Source organism: Pygocentrus nattereri, chromosome 8 (genome assembly GCF_015220715.1).
Source record: "Pygocentrus nattereri isolate fPygNat1 chromosome 8, fPygNat1.pri, whole genome shotgun sequence".
Lineage (NCBI taxonomy): Eukaryota > Metazoa > Chordata > Actinopteri > Characiformes > Serrasalmidae > Pygocentrus > Pygocentrus nattereri.
In genome coordinates this window covers 10,679,667-10,707,056 of record NC_051218.1, presented here as the reverse complement: position 1 = coordinate 10,707,056, position 27,390 = coordinate 10,679,667, and the positions used below count along the sequence as shown (strand labels likewise).

The following is a 27,390-nucleotide window of genomic DNA, read 5'->3' as shown; positions in this document are numbered from 1 at the left end:
CTTTCAAGCCCTGGACAGACTGCGGTGATAAAAGAGAATGGCAGACAAGCCAACGATGGGTGGTCCACAGAGTCTCTAAACAAGCAGACAGGGCGGCAGTGACTAGAGAGAGCTGTGCATTGGGATCTATTCTGCCTCCAGCTAGAAGAAGAAAAAAAACTGTGAGGGGTAAAAAATCAATAGTTTAGATGCCAAATAGAGACATCTGAAAACATGAAAGCACATGCCAACACCAACTTCCCAGAATATTTCTGTTATTGTATTATATAGACTTCTCTAGTGAGTCTTCAGCTGTGAGTGATTATGTTAGTGTATTTGACAGACTGTTCAGTGTAACAGTAAATCAGTCCATGGAGTGCCTATGGGTTCCACCAGCACAGGCCACAGGGGCAAAAGGGGGCATCTCCCTCTCACCAAAATCTTCCTGCAGCCATTCAAAAATCCTCAGGTCATTTCGTGCTCCACTGAGACATATTTTGACCACTCCAAGCATTTTTGTGTTTGCAACCCACTGGCTATTAGGAGTTTATTGATGAGGGAAACCTATTAGTGTACAATAACGGTCCTGCAGGGAGGCTCCATGTTGCAGGCTCTTCCAAATGTTGTTTTGGTACATGGGATATTTAACTGAAACAGTGGCTCAGAAGCAGTTAAATGTCAGCAGTTTGTATAGTTTTGAAGTCCTAACAGAAATATTTATGTCCCACTACTGCCATCTGCTGGAAGAAACTGTATTTGTCCCATAAATAGGAATGGCAACAATGCACACACTTACTGTATATTAAGAACAGTGTTGTTTATTGAGAAAAGGTGAAATGTTACATGTGCAATCACAGATTAGTTCCTAAAAGAATGAGGTAGATCGAGACGTGCTGCCCAAGTATAATTTAATGTAGAATGTTATAAAAACCATGTCTACACAGTGCCCACACTGTCTATACAGAGAAGTCATTTAATAAGCATCTCCTGCACTGTCTGCCTTCTGTAGGACAATCAAAAGAGCATCCTACGTGCAGTGCAAACTGAGGTATTGTCAAAGCAAGTCCGCAGGGAGATGTCTGTTTAAAATACTGGCTAGATAGGAGTATCAGTTTAAGACACGAGGCCTCAGCTCGGCCCACTTCTGCTCCAGCTGCTGCTTTACAGCCTCTGGAGCGAAGCTGCACTGGATGGCCTGCTGAGAAAGATGCCATACGGCCTCCTGACTGAGGCCGAACGTAGAAGCAGCCAGCTGATATTCCTGAGAGAGATCTGTGCAGAATACTCCCTTATCATCCGTCTGGAAAAGAAAGATGAATGTGAATTGTTTATTATAGATCTGGCAGCAGTAGAACGGCCAGATTTCCCATAAAAGAAAAGCCACACTTACACAAAGCACACAAGGGTGGCCGCGTTCATACCAGTACTGGAAGTGATGCTTGTCATATGAAGGTACAGTCTGACCCTTTACATTAGAGGTCAAGCACAGCTCTGTAAGGGAAGATTGTAAAGGAAAAATGGGAAATCAAAGGTCTTCAATTACAAATGCACAGAATGTCACATATACTTTAACTTGGAAAGCTAAATAAATAATGTTCCTACAATGATTGAAGGCATTATCGTCATTATTTCTTACCTATAGGAATGTTTTGCTTGCAAACTTTATCAACAAGACTGTCTGAACCCCCAACTTCAGGGTGTAAAAATGTCCCATGACCGATTCTATCAGGAGGCAAATCCAGGAGCAACTCAGATTCCTCCTTCTGCGAAGGAATCTAAAACAACACAGACACATTGCAATATACCTGACCTCTACAAGAAAAGACAAATACATGAAGTATTTAACACTAGTAAAGGGTTTTGATATAAAAAGTCAAACCTCTGACAAATGCAATGCCAACTTAAGCCCACAGTTCTTAGCTCTCTGGAGAGCAGGAAGCAAGTCCTTTCCATGACCCACCTTTTAAAGACCAAAATAAAACATTTTTAGAAGCCAAAAAACACTACTGCAAACACTAACAGCTGACTAAATATTTAAGGACTGGTGAAACCAGACTGACAGATCCCTCTTTATTGCAGGTCCATCTTTAATTTGTTTAAATTCTAGGCAAAACAGCCACAAGCTATTCATTTTTCAGCATCATGAAAAAAAAGCAGAAAACAAAGTTTCAGTATTTAGTGCATCTGTCATTGGTCTTTAGTACAGTTTCCATTCTTTTCAGAACACTTGTGCCTACTTTTTTAGAAATCTGCAGAGATATTTTTCCACAGCTCTAAAGTTTTTAGACACTGCATTGTATTCCTGCATCTCAAAATCCAAGTAACCCCAGCCACATTTAATGATGCTTAGATCTGAGCTCTGAAAGTTTTGTTTTGGTGCAGATGATCTTTTTTCTGTTTTCTTTTTTCAGTAGCAGCTTCTTGACAGTTACATATCCTTTCAAACTTACAGTGTTAATTTTCTCCTTCCCAGTAGCTTACGTTATATATAGTCTCTTAAATAAAACAAATGACTTCGTAAAGGGTGGTATCTAACTTTTTCACAGTACAGTAAATCTATTTGTGTATTATATCAACCAAAATCTGTGGTGCTTGTAGCCTGGTACAATTCACAGACATATCTAGTTTGTGGAACTCCAATCAGGAAAGTTCAACTGACCGTAGGATCACCACTCAGATCCAGTCCTACAATCAGACCATCACTGGACAACATGAAGTCCTCAGCTAGCTTCACAGTCTCCATAGCTACTTCAGGGCCATTTCTGCGGTCTATAGCGACGAGAAACCTGTTTAATAGAAATTATCTTGAAAAGTTATCATGAAAAAAAGAGAGACTGAAAGTAATTTATATGTGACTGAACAGTGAGATGCCAGAGCATCTCGACTGGTCTGGAACGAGTTGCTAACCTGACTTCTATGTCTACGTCTTCCTGCTTACACTGACGGATAGCTTCAATGGCGGATTCAATGTATCTTCTCTTCGACAAACCTTGATGAAAAAAGGAGGCTAATTACAAATAAAAGAACATGAATCAAGTGTCCTTCTACCACATTTAGACATCACCAACTACGCTACCTGTTTTGGTTTCTTCACGTGGGGTGCTGCGTAGTTCCAAATATTTCACCCCATCTGCAGCAAATTCCTGAATAACTGCTTTAGCAACCTGTTGGAATAGAAGACCCCTTATAAACTCCTCCATCAGGGTTTGACTGTGAAAGTTACAGCAGACAGTGGTTTACCATTAGGATATCCTCTTCTGAATCCACAAGCTGATGGATTACTTTGAAAACCTGGAAACATCTGAAAAAAGACAACCAACAATACGTGTGTCACTCTTGACTATGTGTGTCACTCTTGACTACTTACTGTAAAAAACTCCATAATATTTCCTTAGAAACTTAGCCCCAGTTTCCAGAGTTATCTTTGATGTTTTTGCCAAATTCACGTTTCCAGTGTCTAGTTTTTGTGCCATATCTTACTTATATAGATTATTTAAGTCTGTTTAGGAAAGAATCCAGTGCTTGTACTCATAGCTGCGTGCTGTGGTGTAAGGCTGTAAGTACGCACTCATCCAGTGTGCGGTGCTGTCCGTTGCGTATGGCCGTCATGCTGTGCTTGATGTTGAGATGTGGTTTGCGGGCAATGAGCTTCTCCATCGTTTCAAAGCTGACAGAGCCGTTGAGATGTGCATGAAGCTCCTGTAGCCAAAACAAGAATCCTAACATTTTTTTCCTCAAGATCTTTATATACATATACACCTCACTGCATCATTTGAAAGTTAAGGCTGATTTTATATTTTGTTACAGATTTAAAAAGTAATAATATTAACATGTACTAATAATATGCGATTAATACATATTTATTCTACTACTACTACTACTACTACTAATAATAATAATAATAATAAACAACAAAGAGGATGATGTGTTTCATATAACATGCACTGGTTGATGCCTTATGATTTGGTCAGTTTCATACATAAAAAGACATCAGAATGCAGAAATTAAAGCCTCTGAATGTCAAATGTATCTGAAGGAGGAGCTCCTGGTTTCTGATAGTATTTCTTCATTGTTTCCATTGCAAACTGAAAAATACTGTTTTGTAATGATAAATGACAGCAGTCCTGTTGAAAGTATGCTGTTAGCAGCCGAACAGAGTCTGTCAGATGCAGTGATGGACGAAGTACACAAATCATGTACTTGAGTTAAAGTAGAGATACCCAAGGTAAAATATTACTCCAGTAAAAGTAGAAGTCCTTACTCTCTAGACCTCAACTTGAGTAGAAGTACAAAAGTATTTGGCTTAAAATGTACTTAAATATCGAAAGTAAAGGTACTAAAAGATTAATTATGACTTTAATGTCCTGTTATCATTTTTGTAACAAGACTCGCTTCATGAACTCATTTCAGGTGAAAATCCTCCAGTGTCTCTCTTGGTAAACCAGTCTTTTAATAGAACGTCATTAATTAGTCTGACACTGATTGCTATTAAAATGATGTGACTGTGAGACACAAAACACTGAAGGTAAACAGTTTCCATCAGGGAGAACCGAGTGGCTCTGACATCACTTTTTACAAACAAGCAAAGTTTCAGTTTAAGATTACTTTGTAAATTAGTTACAAGTTGAATAAAAACTGGCTTTAAACTCAGGATCACAAATAAGTTTTCCTTTACTGTATTGATCTGTAGGTCTCTGCTCATAAACATAAACTAACCGAAACTAATTTACTATAAAATGAAAGTGTTTGTATGAATTCAGAATAAAAGAAACATGCCAGTCACGACTGCATATGTTTACATATTTCTATTTTGTGGTGTATTTACACAAAGTTGGGTTAATTTCATCATTTATGTAGACATATGTATTTTTATGCTGCTGCACTGACATTGAACCGTGTGCTGCACTGGGTTAGTATGACCAACAGGTCAAAACAAGCTCATAACAAAGTGACCGCTGTGCCCTGATTGGTGTTCTGGCTTTGCACTTCTTTTGTTTTGACATGTTACATTTTTATACACACAGAAACCAAAAGGAACAACAGATTTCTCAAAATGTAGTGGGGTAAAAAGTCAGATATTTGGCTTTGAAATGTAGTGGAGTGAAAGTAAAAAGTCACCCAAAATGGAAAAACTTAAATAAAGTACAGATATATGAAAAAACTAATTAAGTACAGTAACGAATTACAATTACTTAGTTACTGTCCACCACTGGTCAGATGGTTTATATTACACTGTCCTCCACCTGTCTTTAGTCTTCAGGACCTCCGAGCACACATTTATGGGTAGACCCGTAAATAAAACAGGTAAGTAGGATGCTTTGACAGCCTAAATCACCGTATCAGGAAATGCTAAAAGCATTTAAACAGGTCGAATGTTTTGATAGCCTTACCAGGGGGTAGGCAATGATACTAAGCTGGGTTTGTAGTGAATTAACAGTAAAAACAACAGAACATTTGACACACTAAAGCTACTACACTAGTCCAATGATATGCGCATGCTCAGTAGGACCGAAAACACCAGTCCATTTTTCTGCTCTAACACAGCAAAAAAAGTGGCCTGTATGTGTGGTCAGCTGATTTATGCAGCACTGAGCTGAATGTGCAGTTTGTCTGTTCGCTAAAAAACGAATTTCTTCAATAAAAGAATTAAAACTTAAAACCCAAACGTTTCGCTCGTTATTCGCCAGTTAGTCAGAAATATCAACACAAACCTCCCGTCCAGCCTCACATTCATGACCTCTCGCCCACTTACCACTTTAGGCAGCTGCCTATAGAAGAGGTCAGCTTCTCTGTCCATCTCAGTCATTTATTTTATCACAGACAATATTTTTTTGGATAAATTTAGCTAAACTCAACTTTGTAAACAGATCCCTTTTTAGCCGCTACGAGGTTCCGACGCTGAAATGATTCCCACTTTCCTTTAACCTTTTGTACTTAGTTCCCTTTTATTTGCACTTTCTTCTTTCAGCAGTTAGCTTACTAAACTGATATTACAAAGAACAAAGAAGCATAACAAATGACATAATAAATGACATAAAGAATATACATATATAATTCATATACATATTATACAAAAAAACAGAAGGTGGAACTCTTTTAACATGTTTATGTATAGACTGTTGGAGGACACAAAACAAGCACAATAAAGAGCAGGTTATTACAAGTGCATTAAGGAAGAAAACGCTTATGAAGTTATTATGACTTTTTCCTTTTAGGGGAATATGTGCTTTACTGTCAGATGATACAACATGAACATTGTTTCACTGAATTTATTTGTGTTTATTTGGAATGTGCTGTTTCTGTATCTGTTTATGTTTAATTGTTATGACCAAGAGAACTATGAGAAAAATCCGATCCTGGATCAGCTCTCTCACCCTGAGGCTTGTGTTTATGGATCTAAATCACATGACTTCACACTTTTCAGCTGACTGTTTGAGGTCTTCAAGGGTGGCCTGTGCTTTGTCCTTCAGCTGGTCCACATCAACATTCTGGATGTTGGCCAGTTGACCAAGGACGGACTGTTTCTGCTCTTCCTCCTGGTTGTCTTCAGCGATCATCTTTGCCAGCTCAGTGGGCAGCTCCACATCCTTATTGGCAGCCTGGATCTGCGTATCATCCAGCTCACTCTAAAGGGAGAAAAACAGGCAGGTGGGCGAAGGACAGCAGAGGTTTTGATCCAAACTGAATTCTGGCTTGAATCAGGATTTTTGAAAATTGCCTTTATCTTAGGATAAAAGTTACTGGTTCATATGTACTCAATTTTAAAGGGTCCAAATCATGGAAAACTGAATTTGTTTTTTTTTTTTAAACAAAAGCTGCTGTACTTATGTAAATATTCTTCAGGTTTCAGCAAATATCATTCAATCTCATGTCTATACAGTCCAAGCTGTACAATAATAATAAAGCAACATCCCTATTTGAATTCTTTGTTTTTGTGATGTCACAAAAACCAACACATTTTTTTTCTGCCCACTTGGCCTACAGATGTTTAGCCCTGCCCATTTACGCCAAAGTTATATTGAGAGTTTCAGCCTTTGCTGCTTTTGAATGAGCTACAGTACACATCAGCCAATCAGAAGAGAGGCCCTGTGACCAGAAAGTTGCTGGTTTGATCCCCTTGGCTGACAGTTCATGACTGAAGTGCCCTTGAGCAAGGCACCTAACCCCCAATTGCTCCCTGAGTGCTGTGGATAAGGCTGCAAACTGCTCCGGGGTCTAATTTCACAGTGTGCAAACAGTTGTAAATTCTTAACGGCACAGTAACAAAAACATCCTGTTTAAGAATAAAGAGAGCTTGGAAAATCACATAAAATGAGTTATGACTGTTTTTAATACATAAAACCACACAGACTTTATTAGTGAATTTCTGGGGAGTCTGTTTTGATTTTTTTTGTTTTTGTGACATCACAAAAACCATCACTTTTACTTATACCAGTACCCTCAGCCTACAACGGTTTAGCCCTGCCTTTTTGAACAAGGCGCAAGTCAGAGCAGCCAATCTGAACAGAAGTCATTTGCACATATGTCTTAAAGGTAAACAACCAAAAACAGCTCTTATTCAAAGGTATAAGGAGAGGTAGAAAATGGACACATAGAAAGGAATCAGGACTGTTTTTTGTACGTAAATATCATATAAGGACTTCAGGGTGGAATATGATATAACAAAAAAAGAAGGACATTGGCCCTTTAATGAGAACATGGTGTGAAAACAGCAGTAATAACCGCAGTTTGGCTGAAGTTTGAAGCAGGACGGCAAACAGAACTCTGAAGCCTGCTTTTCTCAGTTTATCTGTTGTTGAAGTTCTTGTTCTTTGCCTTTGCAGAGATCTGTTGTGGTATGTGGTGGGATCTGTGATGCTACAGACCTTTGGCAGTCTGTACTTCTCTCTGAAGTGGCTCCTGACTGTGGCCCTCTCTGCTTTCTTCTGAGCAAAGCTGGCATCTCGCTCCAACCTGAGTGAACAGCACAAAAATCAGAATGGCACAAATACACAGAGATGTTTTGTAGAAGTAACAAGAGCTGAATGTTGTTTGTGTTGAGAAAACAAAAGCAAAAGACAAAACAAATCGCTATGGCTGCTCTAATTTTTAGCATCTTCAGCCTAACGTATTCTTGCATCCGTCATTTAATATAGAGATCAAGATAGCAGTCTGTGCACAATTTATATCAAAGGCAATACATAGGAGTGTAATATGATTCCAAATGATGCAGATGAAAGAAAGAAAGGGCTGTTTATGCATTTCTGGGGAGAAGTCACAGACGTAAAGTCTGGGCCAGGCAAACATGGACCTAGAGGGCACTGTGACATACAGTATTGATCGAAGGTACAGCGGACTGTAAATAAAAACCAATGTTCCGGATCTCTCCTCCCATTACACATGAGAAAGGGTGCTGATGCTATTTTTATATTGCTGGGTAGCAGAAAATAAACACCAGGCTCCAAAACTCCGTGAAGAAGATTTTCACTTGAAGATCCAGCTGTCTGCATCCGTCGCTCTATATTCTTTCTTTCCTTTCAGTGTTTTTCCTGTACTACCACACGTGACCCGACTAATCAGCTAATTAAAGGGGAATTCCATCTATTTTTCACAATTTCTGCTTGATTAAATTATTAAGATGTAAACAAAGCCATTCACAGCTGTTTGAATGCTCTGTTCTGTGTGTGAGAAACATCCCAAGTCAGAGTTGGTGGCGATAGGAACCAGACAACTGAAAAGTTCAATGCCTCTAAAAGCTCCCTCACAGAAAGTTCTTACATCTAATGGTCCCAAATACATTGTCTAATGACTGAGATAGTGTCATAACCACATGATCATTCTGAGAACAGGTTTTGGCACTAAAATCAAAGAGAAGTACAGGGTGTTATAAAGAAAAATGTAACACCTAAAACCCTTTTTTGGTTTATATTCACCACTATTTTACATTATCAACAAATAAAAACTCAGAAGATGTGTAGGTTCACTGGTGATTTTGGATAGTAAATTAAATGGTTATACTTGTGTTGTAGATATGGGGAATCTAGGTTCCAGTCAGCACCTCTGTAAGAAAATCTGAGTCTGAGTTTCTCCATAAAAATCCATTTCACATCTAACCATTCTGGATGACTTTTTTTTACATCTAAACAGCTAAACTATGTGTTATAAATATCACTAGAATCCCCCTTTAACAAGCCCATCCTGAATTGAAGTGAGATTGCTTGAGCAGGAAAAGTACTGAAATTCAGGACAGGGATCGTCCAAGAACAGGGCTGGAAACACTGATATAAATGTATAGATATACTGTTGATTTTAAAGCCTCTAAAAACCTAACAGTAGGAGAGATGATCATCGACCAGAAGGTCATCGGACTAAACGAGTACTCCTGGTTTCCTATGGCCAGCCTACTGCTGTATGCAGATGCCTAACCCCTAATGCATGTGCTGCTCCCAGACTGGGCACTGTTAGGCAGTAAAATGAACAATTTGCATGAAAAGGTGCCGTTGATAAAGGGTGGGCAGAGTAACCTAGACCCATCACCAAGTAAAAGTACCGGTCCTTTGTGGTGTAATAGTAAAACAAGTATAAGCGCCTTTCCAAAAAACAACTTGAGGAGAAGTAAAAAAAAGTTGTTAAACAGAATCACAGTGGAACCTCTTAAGCATCCAGCATTCATCAGCAGAGGAACTTTATTAGACTCCGTTTTTCTCCAGAGATTCTTTTGGTCTAAAATAATATGATAAACCTCAAAAGTCCTAAGTGTGACCACAAAGCATCAAAGATGCTGCCAGTAAATTTACAAAGAAATCAAATACAAAAAAATGAAAAGCAACTAAACATTCAGGACCATGTCCATATTGACAGACATTGAATTTCCACCTTAAATATTGCTAAATAATGTCATTTTAACATCAAATCTTTGCAAAACTCACATGACATCTTTTCCACATAATCCAAACATACATCAATGTACTATAAAAACATTAAGAAGCATTTCATTCTTTTTTGCTTACCACCCCATCACAGCAATCTATCACATTAAATGACATGATGATGAGGCAGCGACATGACTGAAGTCCTTAGAGGAGTTCAATTCAAAAGCTAGAAAATTTTGTTCATATTTAATTTTACTCATTTGTTCTTTTCTGCATCCTTGACAGGGTCCGTTGAGCATGATATGACCACTCCATCAGACAAAACACACACAGAAAATGTTTTTAAGGTTTGGCTGTATGCACAGAAGAGCCAGGTCATTTACTGTAAAAGCTGACCATAGAAGGTCTAACCTTGATAACAGGGAGCATGGCAGGGAGCTCTATTCCACTCTCGCAAGCTCAGTGTGATGGGATTAGACTTTCCAGTGTTAACTGTCCAAAAAAGATATAAGAAGTGGGAGGATCTGCTTTTGGTAAGATCAATATTTCATTGAAACTATGGAGAACAAAAATGTATTCTGCTACATCTGAAAGTTAGAGCTGACAGTTGCCTGGGCTCTTCAGTCAGAGACCTGGAGTCACAGGAGCTACACTTACTTCTCCTCCGCCAGCTGCTGTTGGTACTGCTCAAACTCCTCCTGTGTCATCCCCTTGGCTGCAGCCTCGGACTTCTCACCTTCAGCCTTTTCCTCCCCAAGACCCCCGGTGAGATCCTTCAGCTGCCCCCCTATCATGTGCTTCACCATGAATGCCATTTTCTTCTTTTTCTTCTGCAAGACAGAACACTTTACACTTCAGACTTTACACTTTACAAACAGCAACACTTCAGTGTAACCAAAGTGTAAAGTTTAGGTCCACACTGTAGTCAGTCGACTAACTGAAGAAATAAAGGCTCATTCTTCCCTTTTTACTGTCTTTCAGCTCTGGCTCTGTGGAAAATGCTGAACACTCGATGTTTGTATCTCTCTCTTTATATGAAGCTGCATCCCGTACGTGTTTTTTTCTCGCCTGTTTTAAGACAAGCCCCGCCCCCGCGATGGAATTGCCTAGTGGTTTACGAATACAAACAGAAGGCGGGGCTTGTCAGAAAACAGGTGGGTAGTGGTGGGTGTAGCTCGCTGAGCTGCTCATTTCGCACTTGGCATTCAGTCACTGCCTTTGCAGACACGGTGATCAGAATGTGCAGCTCATTGGTTCATTTTTTTCAGAATACAACTCTCTAACTGGTATTATTGAGCGAGTGCTTTTCTGAAGGCATGTATGCTGAGTGAACTGATTAATTAGTTCTAATTCATTTTTAACTACCTAATTATTTTTTAGTGCGTTTATATAAATGTAATAACCTGCAGAAAATCAGATTTGGTCAATAAACCAGTCAATGCGTTTACAGGCACTTGTGTAAAGTGACGATGGGGAAACTACGAGTCAGACAGTAATCAGATTTCTGCTTTGCAACAGGCCATTAAACGTAATGTAAATCTCAAATTTCATGTCGCGGTATTTTTTAAAACATCCAGTCACTTTACCTGAAAATATGAACATACATCAAAGGATGAAGAATATTTTTAAATCATTTATTTCGTTAAGCTTGTAGTTGGTTTCAGCGTCGCTAGAACCGGTTTATGAGGAGCCTGCCCTCCTGTTTGGGCCGTTATAGCAACACAAGACAGCAAAACACCAGAGGGCGCCCGCGAGCAAGTCCTCATTGAGTGAGGTTGAATGGAGTAAAACGGCTAAAAACGAAAAGTTAAAATAGTTTCTAATCACTGGTCCAGAACTTTTCTTTAATTTTAGAAAGTGAAAGGATGTATTTCACTAAAGAAGCAAAGAAAACTTACATATATGTTTCCTTGTTCTACAGTAAACGGGCTTTGAGCAGCAGAAGGTGGGCGTTACTGCTGCTGAGTGCTGATTGGTTGGCGAGCAGAGCAGCTCATTAATTGGCTGTTCGCACTCACAAACGCCATGAATATACATGACATGCAACAGCGGTGTTCAAAAGTTTCTGCTATTCAGTGTCCAGGAAATTATTTTTTACAGTAAAATGTTTCAGCATTTATATATTATGTTTTTGTTGAAATTCTCCATCTTAACCTGCGATCCTGAGGGAATGTGTGTGTGTGTGTGTGCGTGTGTGTGTGTGTGTGTGTGTGTGTGTGTGTGTGTGTGTGTGTGTGTGTGCGCTCCATCTGAACCCATTTTGGACTGGCTCAGGAGCGCCCTCTAGCGTTTCAGAAACCCAGAAGATATTACAGAGTGGTAAACCCAGAGCCGGTTTATGAGAGCCTGGCCACTTCCTATTTCCCCCGTTATATTAGAAACGGGACTGAGAGCGCACGCGAATGAGACCTTGTTGAATGGGGTTGAATGGAGCTCAACGACTAAAAAAAAAAAGTTAAAACAGTTTCTAATCACTCGCCCAGAGCACTTCCTTAATTTTAGAAAGTAAAAGGATGTATTTCACTAAAAACAGCAAAGAAATCTCACATACATATTTCCCCTTTTCTACAGCAAACGGGTTTTGGGTGGCAGGAGGCAGGCTTTACTGCTGGAGCGTGATGATGGATTGGTGAGCGGAGCAGCTCATTGGCTGTTCGCACTCACTGACATCAACGACATACATGAGGGGTCACTTTAAAGTCCTGAGTTTAAAAGCTCTTAAAAATAAAACAGCAGTGTTAAAAGGTTTTATGATATTCAGTGTTCTGGAAATGATTGCATTCTTTTACATCAAAAATGTTTAAGCATTTATAAACTATGATTTTGCTCCATAACCCATTCATTTTGGTCTCACTCTGGAGCGCCCTCTAGCGATTGAGAAAACCGGAATACATTGTAGAGCGGTAACTCTCCTCTCTACTATTTTTCTGGTGTGTTTTGCTGCCATCTCAAGGCAACGCTGCTTGCTTATTTCTGGTTCCGCAGTCTGAACTCCGAAAGAACTCAGAGTAAGAGTTTACACGCACTGAGATATCTGATTAATATGATGGTGTTTTTAGGGCCAGTGTTAATAAAAATAGTAGACTTTGAGAATAAAGTCATAATATTTTGAGAAAAAAAGTTGTACTGTTTTACGAAAAAAAATGTACAATTTCGCGGATAAAGTGGGCTAACTGTAGGTGGCTGGCATAATGCACTGGGGTCTCGGTTGTTGCACTGGCGCCGGAGTTCCACACACTCCTGTCATCATTCTCACTGTCTGTAAAACTACATGCCCTCTATGAGGGGTGCAGATTCTGTCGTAATTCAATGCCTTTTTTTCTTTAAATATTACTCTTAATTCTCGAAGTCTACTATGTTTATTGTATTAACAGTGGCCCTAAAACGTCATCGTAGATTACTGAGCTAAATCAGATTTCTTAATCAGATTTCTAGACCTTATTCTGATCTAAGAAATCGGAGTATGCTGTTTACACATCCATTTGAATAATCAGATCACTGCAGAAATCCGATTACGATTGGATTATTAAGTGCATGTAAACAGGTAAACAAAGAGGTCTGATGTAAAATGGTGTACTGAAACCCACTGATTCAGATATCTTACAGTGGTCACCACAGAACTACACTTTCTCAAAAATTTGCTGCTTTTGCTGCATTTTAATACATGTTGAAGGGCCCATATCATGGAAAACCAAATGAAGCAACAGAGTTTGATGTTGTATGTAAACACTGTTGAAGTTACTGTTTTTGTGGTGTCATTTGTGATTTGCATTAAACCACTCTGAATGATTTTGTTTACATCTTAATGATGTAATTATACAGAAACTTGGACAAATATGTGCAATTCTGCTTAACTTCTGTAAATGTTAATTTAATGATGTAGCTGTAGCTTTTACAGTGATTACATTAAATTTCTGAAGAAAAAAATGTTGAAATAATGTTTTAAAAGGATGCTTTGTTATTTCTTTTTTGTAATGAAGTGGGAGCTTCTAAACTAAGATAATGCACAAGCGTCATGTCCTCTTCAAGGCATAGAACTGCATAAACACAGTGCCATCAATTAGTTAAAGCAGAAATAATATTTTAATTTTTAATAGTATTTAATAGTATTTTGATTAATTCACCAAACAATTGTAGCATAAAAATGTTACTTACCTGCAGTTACCCACTCCTCAGAAAGCCGACTCTACCTAATAAGCGACAAAGGCAGTTGCTTAGGGCCCTGTGGCCACCATGGAGCGCCCTGGAAACCCCTGGGTTATTAATGAACCGTTATGCTGTCTAAGATGCTTGAATGAGGTGGAACAGCAACTGATTAATCATATCTCAAATGTATATACATTAAAACCTGTTTTAAAAGATTTCCTTCTGAATTCACTAACCATAAGCATTCTGCTGCGGACATTCTGATGAGTAAGTGTGAGTTACTGAGCGTTACCCATGCTGCACTGCTTTCTCCTGCCACTTCTGCCACTACTAAAGTGAGCAGCAGGGAGACGGCTCTGGTGTGCATGGGTTCATTTCATTACATAACAGCTCTGACCGCATAGGGTCATTTCTATAGTATGTACAGGAACATATAATTGACCAGGCCAGTGAGGCCAGTACTCAGGGGCCTCTCTCTACCAGCGGCCTCAGATCATAGAGCCCGAGGCAGACAGAGAGCAGAAAATCGAGCTCCACTCTTGCTTCAGATCTGATAAATCCACATGTGTTTCGGTCCATCCTTCCTCTGTGAGAAGACAGCTCAACACTATGGGTCTGAGAGGATGTGTAGCAGTGAAGAAGCTCTTCCTGAGACAACGTCCTTACTGAGAGTCCAGACCTCAACATCGTGAAATGTGTTTGGCATTATTTGGATTGTGAGAAGAGAAAGTGCAACCAACTGCTAAGACGGAACTTTGGAGTTGTGTCTACTGAAAAGAAAGGAAGCTACGATGAAGGTAAAGGCGGACACACTACATACAGAAAAATGTGTATTATATTTAGTTGTTGGGACTTACATGTAATTTCCTGCCTTTTTATGGCTCTGAAAAAATAAGTACATTGTAATCAACAGCTGTTTAGAGTGGAAAATGAAATAAATGAAGGTGATCTCTGACTTTTTCATGGTACTGTAAATGAATAATGTTGTCTGCTCAGATCTCATATTACTATTTATTAGAATATAATAATATTTCTATTGACTCTGTGTTTAGAGAAATGACTATTGCTATTTAAATGCGATGTTTTATATGATGTGTGATGGTGGTGTTAGCGCCCTGCCGTGTTTTTGTTTTTACATTGTAACTCAGTCAGACATTAAAAAAGAGCGAAGTACATGATTCAAGTTTGACATTAGACGCACAAAGCACAGACTGTTACATTAATAAGACTACTTGTTTATTTTCATTATAAAAATGAAACAAATTTGCATTGCTCAAAGTGCGCATATATACACAGCTTCTCAGCCTCACTGTCAGATCTTGTTTTTATTCATTTTTAGTATGACTTCAGGACCTTCGAACATGCTTGTACCCAGAGGCATCACAAAAGCGTGATGCATTCCTGTGATCAATATTTACTTATTGATATTATTGGTCGGCTGTTTGTCCAGTCTTGCCTCTTGTTATTCTTTTTTTCTTAAAGAAGGCCTGTGTGTGAGGTTGTGAATAGACCTCAAGGGTCTTGCTTGTTTTTAATGATGGAGATAATGAGAGGGCCTTCATTCTGCCCATAAGGCATATTTAGTCTCTTGTCAAGACTGCAAAACCTTGACTGTATTAATTCTACTAAATTATGCATTTCTTTTCTTTGATTTCAGTTTTGGGCTTGTTTGTCTGTTTTAAATGTGCACTTCAACACTGTGACACTAAAGGCTGTGCAGGAGTACTACATTCAGTGTCGTTGACTTCTTGTTCTCTATCTCTCCAGCTTTGGGCTCTACACTGAACCTAATGTTTTGACAAGACATGAATGTGAAAGATATGAACATGAATTATAGTTTGTTCCACTATGCATGTGCACGTGTCCTCTTTCGGGGTGATATTGTTGATGATGAATCTGCTTTGAAAAAGCCGTGAGTCACCGCTCTGCTCCGGAGAGTCTGTCCCATCAGTGATTTATTCTAGTTTGTATTTGTGTTAGTTTTGAGCATTCGTCTCCTTTATGGCTCTTTCAGATGATATCAGCTGCTTTATTCAGAGGTATGTTGCTGACTACATTATCATTGATGTCATTTGTATTTCTCTTCTTTTCACTCAGGATGCCCTTATTTTTAAAGTCAGCCTGGAAAAGAGGTGGCTTTTAGTATCCGCACAGCATGGAAAGCTAACATACAATAAGTTATCAATTTGTAAGGGATAAATTTGGCTAATAAATAAAATGCATCGACTCATAAACAACCGTTGTTAAAGAACCCATATCCTATATTTTTTGTTTTCCTCTGATATCCAGTTACGGTGTCTATATTGGTTAATGTACCACACACACATCTTCTGGGTCAGGGGGTGCTGGAGCCTATCCCAGCCGTCGTTGGGCTACAGGCAGGATACACCCTGGACGGGTCATCAGTCCATCATAGGGCAGACAGACATGTACATTCACTCACACACTCATATCTAGGGGCAATTTAGCATGTCCACACGGCCTATCTGCATGTCTTTGGACTGTGGGAGGAAACCCACGCAGACACAGGGAGAACATGTAAACTCCACACAGAGAGGACTGTGGTTGCCCGGCCAGGGACTCGAACCCAGGTCCTCCTTGCTGTGAGACGACAGTGCTACCCACCGTGCTGTCTGTTCATGTACCAAAAAAAGCCTTATTATTTATTTTTTTTACTTGATCATTTTCCAGCCTCACTTTGTAGCTTATGATTAATCAGATTAATCAGGCTGTTTTGTTATGTTTACTGGGATAAGCTCCAGCAGCCCCATGACCAAGGAGGATAAGCAACACAGAAATTGTGTGTGTGTGTGTGTTTTGCTAAGCAGCACATTTTTACACCACTTTTGTAAGTAATAATAATAATAATTATTATTATTATTATTGTTGTTGTTATTATTATAACAGGCCTTACTACATATTATATTAACACTCCTGAAAATTAAGGTGCGACTTTGAGTAGAAGCTGAGTAGAAGTGTAGAATCTTTACTAACTGTTCTATACCAAATTGTGTTCTTCCTAGAACCTTTACATTATGTTGAGTCTTTCAACTTCAAGAGAAAAGGTTCTACACACTTGCACGTCTCATTTATAAAATGACTCCATAATGTATCGTGGTTCTTCTATAGCATCATGCATAGAACCCTTTTTGGCAACTATTATTATTTATAATAGTGTAAAAGTCTTAACACACCCACACATGTTCACAGCGCTTCTGGCTGAAACAAAGCCCAACAACCTTCTGCATCAAAACACAATTAGCTCAGTCCTTTCGTAAAATGTTTCATTTCACTAAGGATTGTTCACTTGAGGGCACATAAACATGCATTACAAGTGTCTGTAGTGAGATTTTTAAATCATGATTTAATTTGGCCTGTGCCTTGACTGTGACTTGGCAAAGTGCAGATGTGCCTGTCTCACAGTTGTTTTGTGTGCTATACACATCCTGACCGATCACAGATCCAGATGTGTGTTTCTGACGATGTTTTGTTGTTCATTCAGTTTAGCACTATTATTATTACTACTACTACTATTAATAATAATAATTATAATAATAATTTTGACATACTTTCCCTATACTTAAAAAAAGATCTTGACTCAAAACATGTTCAAGTTCAAATGCACCTGCTCACTGCCTTCTAGCATAAGTCTGTATTACATTAATAGATCTTCTGTTCTTTATTGGGAAATAAGTCAACATTATCATCAGTGTCAATCCTCACTATGCTACAGATGTGGCAGACAGAGAGAAAAGGAACGCAGTGTTCCTTTCACATATTTCAGTATGTAGCTACAAAATCTCATTATTAGTATTCCACTACACTATGTCCGTACTCAGATCTCCTCTACAGAGAACAAAGCCTGGTTCTTCATGTGAGAGGACTAATGTGTCCACCCTGAGGTCCAGAAGCACGGTGAGTGAGATTCTCTGTGGCACGCAGGTCCCCTCAGGCGGAGAGTGGGCGAGGCTGATGCGGGACGGAGGGTCCAGATGTCAGTGAGGAGACGCAAACAGAGGCTGACGAGCTCAGTAGAAGGTATCTGCAGCTCCGGCTGGAAGAACCTTGATATTTTAGCAAATCAAAGTTTGCATGTCAGCTCCAGCCGCCCCCTGACCCCTCAGGCACCCTAAAGCACATGGCAGAGCATGAGCGAGGGGGAACTGCTGCTGCTTTTTTGTGTTTACGTGTACTCAAGTTGGAAGGGCACAGATGCTACTTGAACGTCAAAGGTAAAACACTTTAAGAATGCCTAAAGTGATTTTTTTTTACATTTTACCACATGAGACGCAGATGTTCATGATATTTAAAGTAACCTACTAAAACTCCTTCAATGAGCAGAAGTTACTTACAATTATATTAAAGTCATAGTACTGGAAAATCAAATTTGTACACCAATGATAGCAAGAGGATAGCGAGCCACTGATGGCCCACTGATGGCAAAGCTGGCAGTCCACTGATGGTCCACTTGTGTTTTGCTCAGTGTTTTCCGGGTTATTAGTTAAACGGAGTATTAGACAAAATTCCACTTATCATCGCTCATTTTCCATTCACAGTTCTTTTTTACTTATTTTTCCTTCTTTGCTTTGTTTAGTTATACATGTAAATTAGTTTAGCAAATAATTTTATTCTATGAAATCCTTTTATATGACTTATAGGCCTAGTCATTTTTTTAAATGTTTGGGAAAAAAAAAACTGACAATATCTTTTAGTTAGATTAAGTCTAATCCTAGACTTGAGGATTAGACTTAATTTTGTCCAGACTAGGCTTAATCCATCTTTGGAAATTGGCCCAGTTTGCTTCTTAAGTTTTGCACTGTTCCATTACTAATAAGTAATGGAAACTAATGGCTGCCAGGTTAGCACTGTGCAAACTGAACCGCATGGCTAAGTCATCACACTTGCCTCAAGCTGTATTAAGTTGTTGATTCATCTCCGAGTCCTTAGAGGACAGTCTGTTCACTCGGTGGCCATCTTTGCAAGCAGTTACTCCCAGCTATACAAGAACAGACTCGAGTCTCTTTCAACGGGGAGAAACTGACGCTGTGTGACAAACCAATGAATTACTAACAAACCTTAGGCTTCAAGATGGCAGCTGTGGCTGTTGTGGCCATTTTTATAGTCGTCCAGCAGAAAATCAGAAGTATATTTTAAACTATGTCACAACTTAACACAGTTTGTGGCAGCTGTGAACATCATCTTTCATTACTCAGTTACAATGTCCTTAGCTGCAGTGCAAAGCTCTGGTGAGAACACCAAACATGTCTTGGCTGAACTACATTTGAAGAAAGTGTGTTTTTAAAGAAAATGTGTTTTTTTTTTTGCTAACCTTTAAAGTAAAACACCAACTTGAATACATGGTCTGTCATAGCAAACCTGACAAAAAACAATACATAATGTCTGCTATGAAATCCTTTGTTACATGATGAGATGCACCATGCAGAGCACAGAGCAGGCAAAGTTGGTGACACATACAGGCTGACATCCACTGCCGTGTCCTCTGACATACAGCTATACAAAAAAAGCCTTAGGCAGAGTTTTCACCATGGAGCTCTAGACTTCATAAACAAAGGCTTGTTCCTGAGTTGAGAGCATCTTCCCCAAAATCCATTTGAAACTATTGCCTGAAACCCTGGACAAAAAGACTCCACTGAGCAAACATCAGAAATATGTTGGCTAAGAGTGCAAGGGACAGCATCTCACCATAATCTGAAGTGTCAAAGTCCATTTAGAAAAGTTGGAGAGGTGGAGAGTCTCATCACAGACAGAGTTTGAGCAAAAGTCTAGTTGAAGTGTGTTATAGACCACTTTCATAAATTTTCTCTTTTCTTCATGATTTATGTGGTTGGGAATAGGCTTTACTCATACAAGGCATATCAGTGTTATATTATGATTAATGCAGCTTATATTAATGAAATAAAATATGTTTTCCATTATATATCAGCTGTTATTCTTTTCTGAAATGAAACTCGTCATTTCATTATGCGTTTTCCTCAGCCTATTTATACACATATACTGTATTGCCAAAAGGATTCACTCACCCATCCAAATGATTGAATTCAGGTGTTCCAATCACTTCCATGGCCACAGGTGTATAAAACCAAGCAGCCAGGCCTGCAGACTGCTTCTACAAACATTAGTGAAAGAATGAGTCGCTCTCAGGAGCTCAGTGAATTCCAGCGTGCCACCTGCGCAACAAGTCCAGTCATGAAATTTCCTCGCTACTAAATATTCCACAGACAACTGTCAGTGGTATTATAACAAAGGGGAAGCGATTGGGAACGACAGCAACTCAGCCACGAAGTAGGCCATGTAAAATGACAGTGTGGGGTCAGCGGACGCTGATGTCATCAACTTTCTGCAGAGTCAATCGCTACAGACCTCCAAATTTCATGTGGCCATCAGATCAGTTCAAGAACAGTGTGTAGAGAGCTTCATGGCCGAGCAGCTGCATCCAAGCCTAACATCACCAAGTGTAATGCAAAGCATTGAATGCAGTGGTGTAAAAAGCCGCCACTGGACTCTAGAGTAGTGTTCTCTGGAGTGATGAATCACGCTTCTAAATCTGGCAATCTGGGTCTGGGTTTTGTGGTACTTGTCTGACTGCATTGTGCCAAGTGTAAAGTTTTGGTGGAGGGGGGATTATGGTGTGGGGTTGTTATTCAGGAGCTTGCCTTGGCCCCTTAGTTCCAGTGGAAGGAACTGTTAATGCTTCAGCACCAAAAGATTTTGGACAATTTCATGTTCCCAACTTTGTGGGAACAGTTTGGAGATGGCCCCTTCCTGTTCCAAAATGACTGTGCACCATTGCACAAAGCAAGGTCCATAAAGACATGGATGAGCGAGTTTGGTGTGGAAGAACTTGACTGGCCCGCACAGAGTCCTGACCTCAACCCGATAGAACATCTTTAGGAAGAATTAGAGTGGAGACTGCGAGCCAGAAGAATGGTCTAGAAGCTTCTAGAAGAATGGTCAAAAATTTCCATAAACACACTCCAAACCCTTGTGGAAAGCCTTCTCAGAAGAGGTGAAGCTGTTATAGCTGCAGAGGGTGGGCCCACATCATCTCAAATCCTATGGATTAAGAATGGGATGTCACTTGTCACTCATGTCACTCAGAAGTATCAGCCTAAGAGATGTGAATGTGATACTGAGGAAAATTTTGTTCAAACACACAACATACTGATCCTAATTATGATGGTGTTGTGGTGTCTGACTTGTTAGACATTTGCAGACGATCAGTGCAGCAAACTGCTATGCTGAGGCCAAAAAACAGCTTGACCAACCTTGTGTAGTAGGCATCTCTGCAACTGCAATATTATGCTATTTACCCCACATTCACACTATTCTGTAAGCTTAAACAGAACAATTTGACTTTTTATTACTTACAATGAACTGTAACTGTAGCTCTGGCCAGTAAGGGATGTAATTCCTACCGCCCCTAAAAACTCCACTTGTGAGTCTGATCATTGGTTCCCTTCTGTTGCACTAAAATGATCCCTATCACATATTTCTGTATAGTAAACAAGAACATGTGTTTTTCTTTGGTGTAAAAATGTTTGGCGGAGCTTATATTTCTCTGAGCCAGCATGTGTGGCTTTAGCTGTATCATCACACAACCACACTATAAATTCAGCAAAATGCACATGTATAAAGGTCTATGTTCCAGCCTGACTGCACTGTCATCACTTTACACAACCAAACACTTTACAAAGCCCTTTAAGTGCCATCCATCAAAAGGATGAACCCTTAAAGCGATAGTTTAGCAACAAATTTTCCTCTTGAGCCAATCATAAAAATGGAAGTACATGCAGTGTTCAGCCTTTAAATATGGCAGATGCAATGTTTTTAGCTACAATACTTTTTCCATTTGTATAGACTATTTCATACATTGTCGGTGATTTATCTATGCAGTTTGAGTGAAGTGTGTGATGATGTAGCATGCAGTTGGCATGGAGTGTAATGACTGGAGTGTAAGCTTTCATTACATGTTAGCTAAATTAGCCTCATAGCTCCTGTGCAAAAGTAAAGCAGACTTCATCTTGGCTGAGTGACTACATTTGAAGCAATGAGAAAATTGTGTAAATATTATAAGTATTGATTATTTGTTGAACTACCACTTTAAAGGCCTAATTATGATTGGTGCAGCTCTTATGTTAGCGACTATGGCTGTAATAAAAATCCACCTAAAAATACTGTTAGTATTATTCTCAAGTAACTCCAAGGGTGCTTGTGGTGCCACTTCAGCAATTCCTTGAAGGAATTTTGGTGAAAATCATCAAATACTGAATAGCTTTGCCTCAAGTTTCTCAAGAACCTTGGGTGACAGGAAAATGTAACTTTGGAATTGAATAGCGATCCCAACAACTTCCATTCTGAAGCAATCTTGCCTGTGCAACTGTGCGAATCAGTGAGTAGTGGACATTAAAGAGGATCCTTAGTTTGTATTTATCCTTTCCGATGCCAGATTCATTCGACTGACTCGATGCGTTTTCTAAGAATGGGGCGGGCAGTGTGATATTTTCTTGTTATCATGATATCATGTGTCAGTACACTTTTCTGAGCATATTGTGGAAATTACTTAAACAGGCATAAATAAGGATGTTTAATTGGATTAGTGCAGTTTGTGAAAAGTTTTGCAAGCTGTATAAAAGGCTTATTATATTTTTTAGTATCATAGTTTTTTATTTGCAGTATGCGGCACTAGAGGTTCTATTTATTCTGTTTCATCTCAGAAGAAATACTAAATATCTAGGTGCATATCTTGTGTTGTGAAAATGTATGTTTGCAATATCGCCCACCTCTGCTTTCCAAATGGAAATTAATATCCATTTATGTTTGAATTCCCAGCTTTTGAATAAACCCTTTGTTGCTGTGACTTGCAAGAGCACGTGATAGACAGGGCTGATTCCTCAGCAGCAGGTGGCTGATTCTTTTTAAATCCACGAAAGAAATGTTTTGCGTAGAAGTGGGCAATATGATGATATTTTATTGTTTCATGATAAATTACATCAGTACTAAGGGAAAAACCAACAACTGCATGTAATTATGAGTAAGGCATAATTAGGCCGGTTTAACTGGGTTCAGTGCAGTGCCTTATGTGAAACATTGAGTAGAAATCATTGTACTACATTGTCCTTTTTGAGATACATGTATTTAAAATGTATCACTACTGGGGCTTTTTGTCTGCACCCTCAACATTGTGTTACATTTCACGCATTGTGAAAGTGTTTTCAAATAATCATAATATTACATTATTTCATATTGCCCACCCCAAGGCTTAATTTGTTACATAAATAGGATAAAATAATGGCCTTAGCATTCAGAGTCTTACATTACACAACACACTGTCCCACGCCACTGAATTGCATGGCTTACTTGGCACGGATATAATTTGATGCATTACCAATTTCCATTTAAAGAAGGAGAGTTCTTTCTTTTTCGCCCTGTGTGAATGAAAAACCAACAAGATACTGGAGTACAGCTCCAGTTCCACCCATGAGTTTAACCTTTTCACCAACTTTAGATTCTAGTTGAAATGATTTTAGCTCCAGATGTCTTTGTGGACGTTGTCGAGTTGAGTCCTCTCAATGTGCAATGGCAAGTGCAATTTTTAAACAAAAAGAAACACGTTGCATGATATCTGTCCATATTTTAACCTCTTATATTTTCTTTCTTCATCAGCTCCTTACAAAATTCTCTTAATATGTATTTTTGGATCCAAAAGATGTAACTAGCAGGTCTGTCCTTTCCCTGTGTGAATGCAAACATGCTTCAAGTCCAAGTTCAGTCTTCAGAGTTAAGGACCAGACCACCACTGCCAATGTATTTTCAGTCAAGTCAGGTAAAACAAATGTAAAAAAATCAAGAGGTAAACAATATATAAAAACTAAATAATAACAACATCAACAGCTCAGGGGCAGAGTACAGTCCAGTGCTCTCGAGGCACTACAGCACAGAGGAAAGACTCATCACACAAATGTCCGCAGAGCAGAAGTACACAGAGACACGCATGCATACCGACACACACACAACTAGACTGCAATGATGCATGTAGTCATGTGAATGGACAAAGGAAGTGCTGTGTAAGTATCACACTGAGGTCAGTGAGTGCAAACAGCGGTTCGAATATGAGCTGGCACTGGGAGAGAAAAAAACAAGCCTGTTTTATCTGCCACTGTCATGGAGCTTCAAACCCAGAAGTACTTCTTTTCCTGGGGTTTGGCGGGGGGTGAGCCTGCTCTGGAGTCCTGGGGGTATTTCAAAAAGCAAGCTTGCTCTCAAGCTGGTCCAATAGGAACACCCTTTACCTTTCTTCCAGGGCACTACAGTACTGTGAAAATGAATACCGCTCCTTTATTTCATTTCCAGTCAAAACAGAATTTTTGTTTTTACTTTTTTTGAGGACATTAGATATTAAATAATCCACTTGTGGGAAAGGTGAAGACAAGCAAGAAACAGGATTTCTAAAATGTGTTCAATAAATTATTAAAAGATTTAGAGAAAATGCAACCCCTAACAACCATGCAGGACCTGGTAGACCGCCAAAACTGTCCCCATCAGAAAAAACAGCACTTTAAGCTTTCAACTTTGAGATAGAGGAGAAAATCAAGCTGCTTCAGATCTGAAAAAAATCCAATCCCATGTCCATCCTTCCTCTGAGAGAAAACAACTCTATGTCTCTCAGCACTACGAGTCTGAAAGGATGTGTAGCTGCCAAGAAGCCCTTGCTGAGAAAAGGAAATAGATAAAAAGGAAGAACATTTGAAAATCAAAGAAACTGCTGGTGTTCTTAGTACAATGGACTGAAACACCAGAGTCCAGCCCTCAACATCACTGAATGAGTTTGGAATGACTTAGATTGTGAGAAACCAACTTTTAAGACTCAACTGTGGCGGTGTGGAGAAATATTCCTGCAGATGTCTTTGAAAAACTAGTTGAATAGAGCTGTAATGAAGGTAAAGGGTGGGCACATGAACTACTGAAGATTTTACATTATATTTAGTCATCAAGGTTTCTGTGTAATTTTCTGTCAAGTGTATGTTTTCTGTTTTTCCTGATGCTGAAAAGCAGACTTCTACTTAATTGCCATTTTGACTGGAAAGCACATAAATAAAGGATGGTCTCTGACTGTGTATGTGGTATCTGATAAAAACGTGAACCTTAGGGTATTTAAGTCGGTCTGCTTTTGTCCAGCCTTTCTTTTTGATTAAATGACATGCTTGTACATGAGACTCAGGGGAACCGTTATTCTGCACATTACATGTGTTTTCAAGACTGGACAATTGGACAATCCTCACTTGCAGTTATTGCTGGCAATTACAAACGCATCTGATATAATTTCTCACTCATAGCTCATCAAAACAAGCAAAGACAACTCTATTAAAAGAGCAGATTGTAAACTTTTAAACATTAACGCACTTCTGAAGTAAAATTCGGTTATGGTTATTAGTTAAGTGATACTTTTTTGATCCCACACCCGGGGAAATTCCACCTCCGCATTTAACCCATCTGTTAAGTGAAACACCACATACACACTAGTGAACACACACACACTAGGGGGCAGTGAGCTCACATTTCTGCCATGTTTTTTTTGACAGTGTAAAGTACAGACTTACAACTGTCAATACAGACTGTAAATCAGAAGTAAATATAATTCATTACATTATTGTAGCATAATGAAATGTTTGGCTTCACACACTTGTGTCAGGTGAGTTTTTACCTCAAGTGAAGATTGTCCAATAGGAACATCTCATACTTTTCCTCTTATTGGAAAAGCTTTACTTACATGGCTGACTGAGCAATCTTGCTTTATGACAATAACCCGCAGGACTGGGGAATTTTGAAAGGTGAGGACATGAAGCGTTTTTACAAGGCTGCTGATGTTCAGATAAAAAAACAGTGGAATACTCTAGAGAAGCCCAGCCTCCCTGATTCTGTAAAATAAATCATGAAGGCACAGTGAAAGAAACTAAACAAAAACCTAGTGGTGATCAATAACAGAATTTGGCCATAATTAAAAATTCTGTGCATGTCTTTTTGTCTTAAGTCTTCTGTGTGAAGTCAGAGTGCTGGTCTGAGGATGTGTATATGGTCCCAGTGAGGAGCTGCTCTGTCGTCCTCCTCCACATTCTCACTCTCTCTCTCTCTCTCTCTCTCTCTCTCTCATTGCGTTTTTGTGTCCATCTGCGTGTCTGCTCTCACAGGTAGAGCTCATTGGTCCAGATGTTCTGCAGGCTCTCTCTTAGCTCTTTGAAGCTGGGCCGCACAGCCACATCCAGAGTCCAGCACTGCTTCATGATGTCATATACGATGGGTGGGCAGCCGTCTGGGGAGTCCATCTTGTAGCCCTTCTCCACTCGCGGAACCACGTCCTTCAGAGGCTAAGAGGGGACAAGAGAGGGAGAAGGTTGGTGTTAGTTTGCATCATGTTTGATGAAACTCAGCAGAACAAACAGGGTAAATCAGTAGACAATGCTGCCCTCTGCTGGTGACTTGTGTGTAGGACTAGTGCAAGTAACTGCCAGAAAGGTAAATTAATGCAGTGCACTGTGAACCATAAGTTTGGAATCAATGTGTCAGATTAGTGTATCTATCATGTGCGACTTTAACAGGTTTCAAATAATTAGTATCAAGCTGTAAGAAGAAATGTTTGTGTTCAGAACTGTAAATCATTCTAAAATCACAGAGAAAGCTGTACAGCAGCCACAATTCAGTTATAATAATTAATATTGAGAATTATTACCCATAATTGATACAATGTATATGTTTTTCCTTTTCAGAACTGCTGGTGACTTGGCAAAAAATACACATACTGTTTACAAAATGTCTAATTGGTAGTATTTGATTTGACTACACTTTTAAAAAAGATGATTCTTCAAGGGTTCTTTAGTAAGGACAATGGTTCTATATAGACCCATGAACAGTTCAAGAACACTTTGCATGATTTAAGGCATTCTTTACATCATGAAAGGGTTATTCAGATTGATGGCAAATGTGCATGAATGTGGTATAGACAGTTCTATATAGAATCTTCTTGAAAAGTGTTTTTTTTCTATTGTGACAAGCTTGACATCATAACAATAGAAGAACCCTTTTGGGCGCTATATAGAACCATTTTCAGAAAAAGGTTCTATATAGAACCATCTACAGCACATTATCCATCTATCTGAAGAACGCTTTCACAATGCAAATAACCCTTAAATCAAAGTGTTCTTTGAGTGTTCATGGTGTGACATAGAACCATTTTCCTTACTAAAGAACCATCTTTTTAAAGAGTGCAACAATTCACAAAATGCATTATTCAGTTTCATACGATGCAGTGGTGTCTTGATTTAATATGTTTTGATACAGCATTTAACATAAAAGTACAATATTTAAAACAAAAGAGTCCTGATCTAACGCTACAAGCCAA

The 27,390-nt window shown here is 39.1% G+C and overlaps 3 protein-coding genes across 4 annotated transcripts in view; all 3 read right to left on the bottom strand.

Annotated features, from left to right (window-relative positions):
• Positions 1-779: 779 nt before the first annotated feature.
• Positions 780-5,882, bottom strand: adal (adenosine deaminase-like). The gene is made up of 10 exons (XM_017689714.1): positions 5,732-5,882; positions 3,548-3,678; positions 3,220-3,280; positions 3,056-3,143; positions 2,887-2,968; positions 2,639-2,765; positions 1,859-1,939; positions 1,616-1,754; positions 1,370-1,470; positions 780-1,279 (listed from the first exon to the last, which is right to left on the bottom strand). The coding sequence occupies exons 1-10, from the start codon at positions 5,783-5,785 to the stop codon at positions 1,088-1,090; spliced, it is 1,056 nt and encodes a 351-aa protein (XP_017545203.1). The 5' UTR covers positions 5,786-5,882; the 3' UTR covers positions 780-1,087.
• Positions 5,883-5,933: 51 nt separating this feature from the next.
• cplx3a (complexin 3a) lies at positions 5,934-10,843 on the bottom strand. Its single transcript, XM_017689719.2, has 3 exons — positions 10,488-10,843; positions 7,845-7,932; positions 5,934-6,605 (listed from the first exon to the last, which is right to left on the bottom strand). The coding sequence occupies exons 1-3, from the start codon at positions 10,643-10,645 to the stop codon at positions 6,381-6,383; spliced, it is 471 nt and encodes a 156-aa protein (XP_017545208.1). The 5' UTR covers positions 10,646-10,843; the 3' UTR covers positions 5,934-6,380.
• Positions 10,844-22,949: 12,106 nt separating this feature from the next.
• Positions 22,950-27,390, bottom strand: part of csk (C-terminal Src kinase) — a 36,498-nt gene continuing 32,057 nt past the window's right edge. For both annotated transcript variants that reach the window (XM_017690294.2, XM_017690295.2), the window contains exon 13: positions 22,950-26,359. In XM_017690294.2, coding sequence (XP_017545783.1) covers positions 26,177-26,359 — 183 coding nt within the window. In that variant the 3' untranslated portion in view covers positions 22,950-26,176. The remainder of the gene's footprint in view (positions 26,360-27,390) is intronic.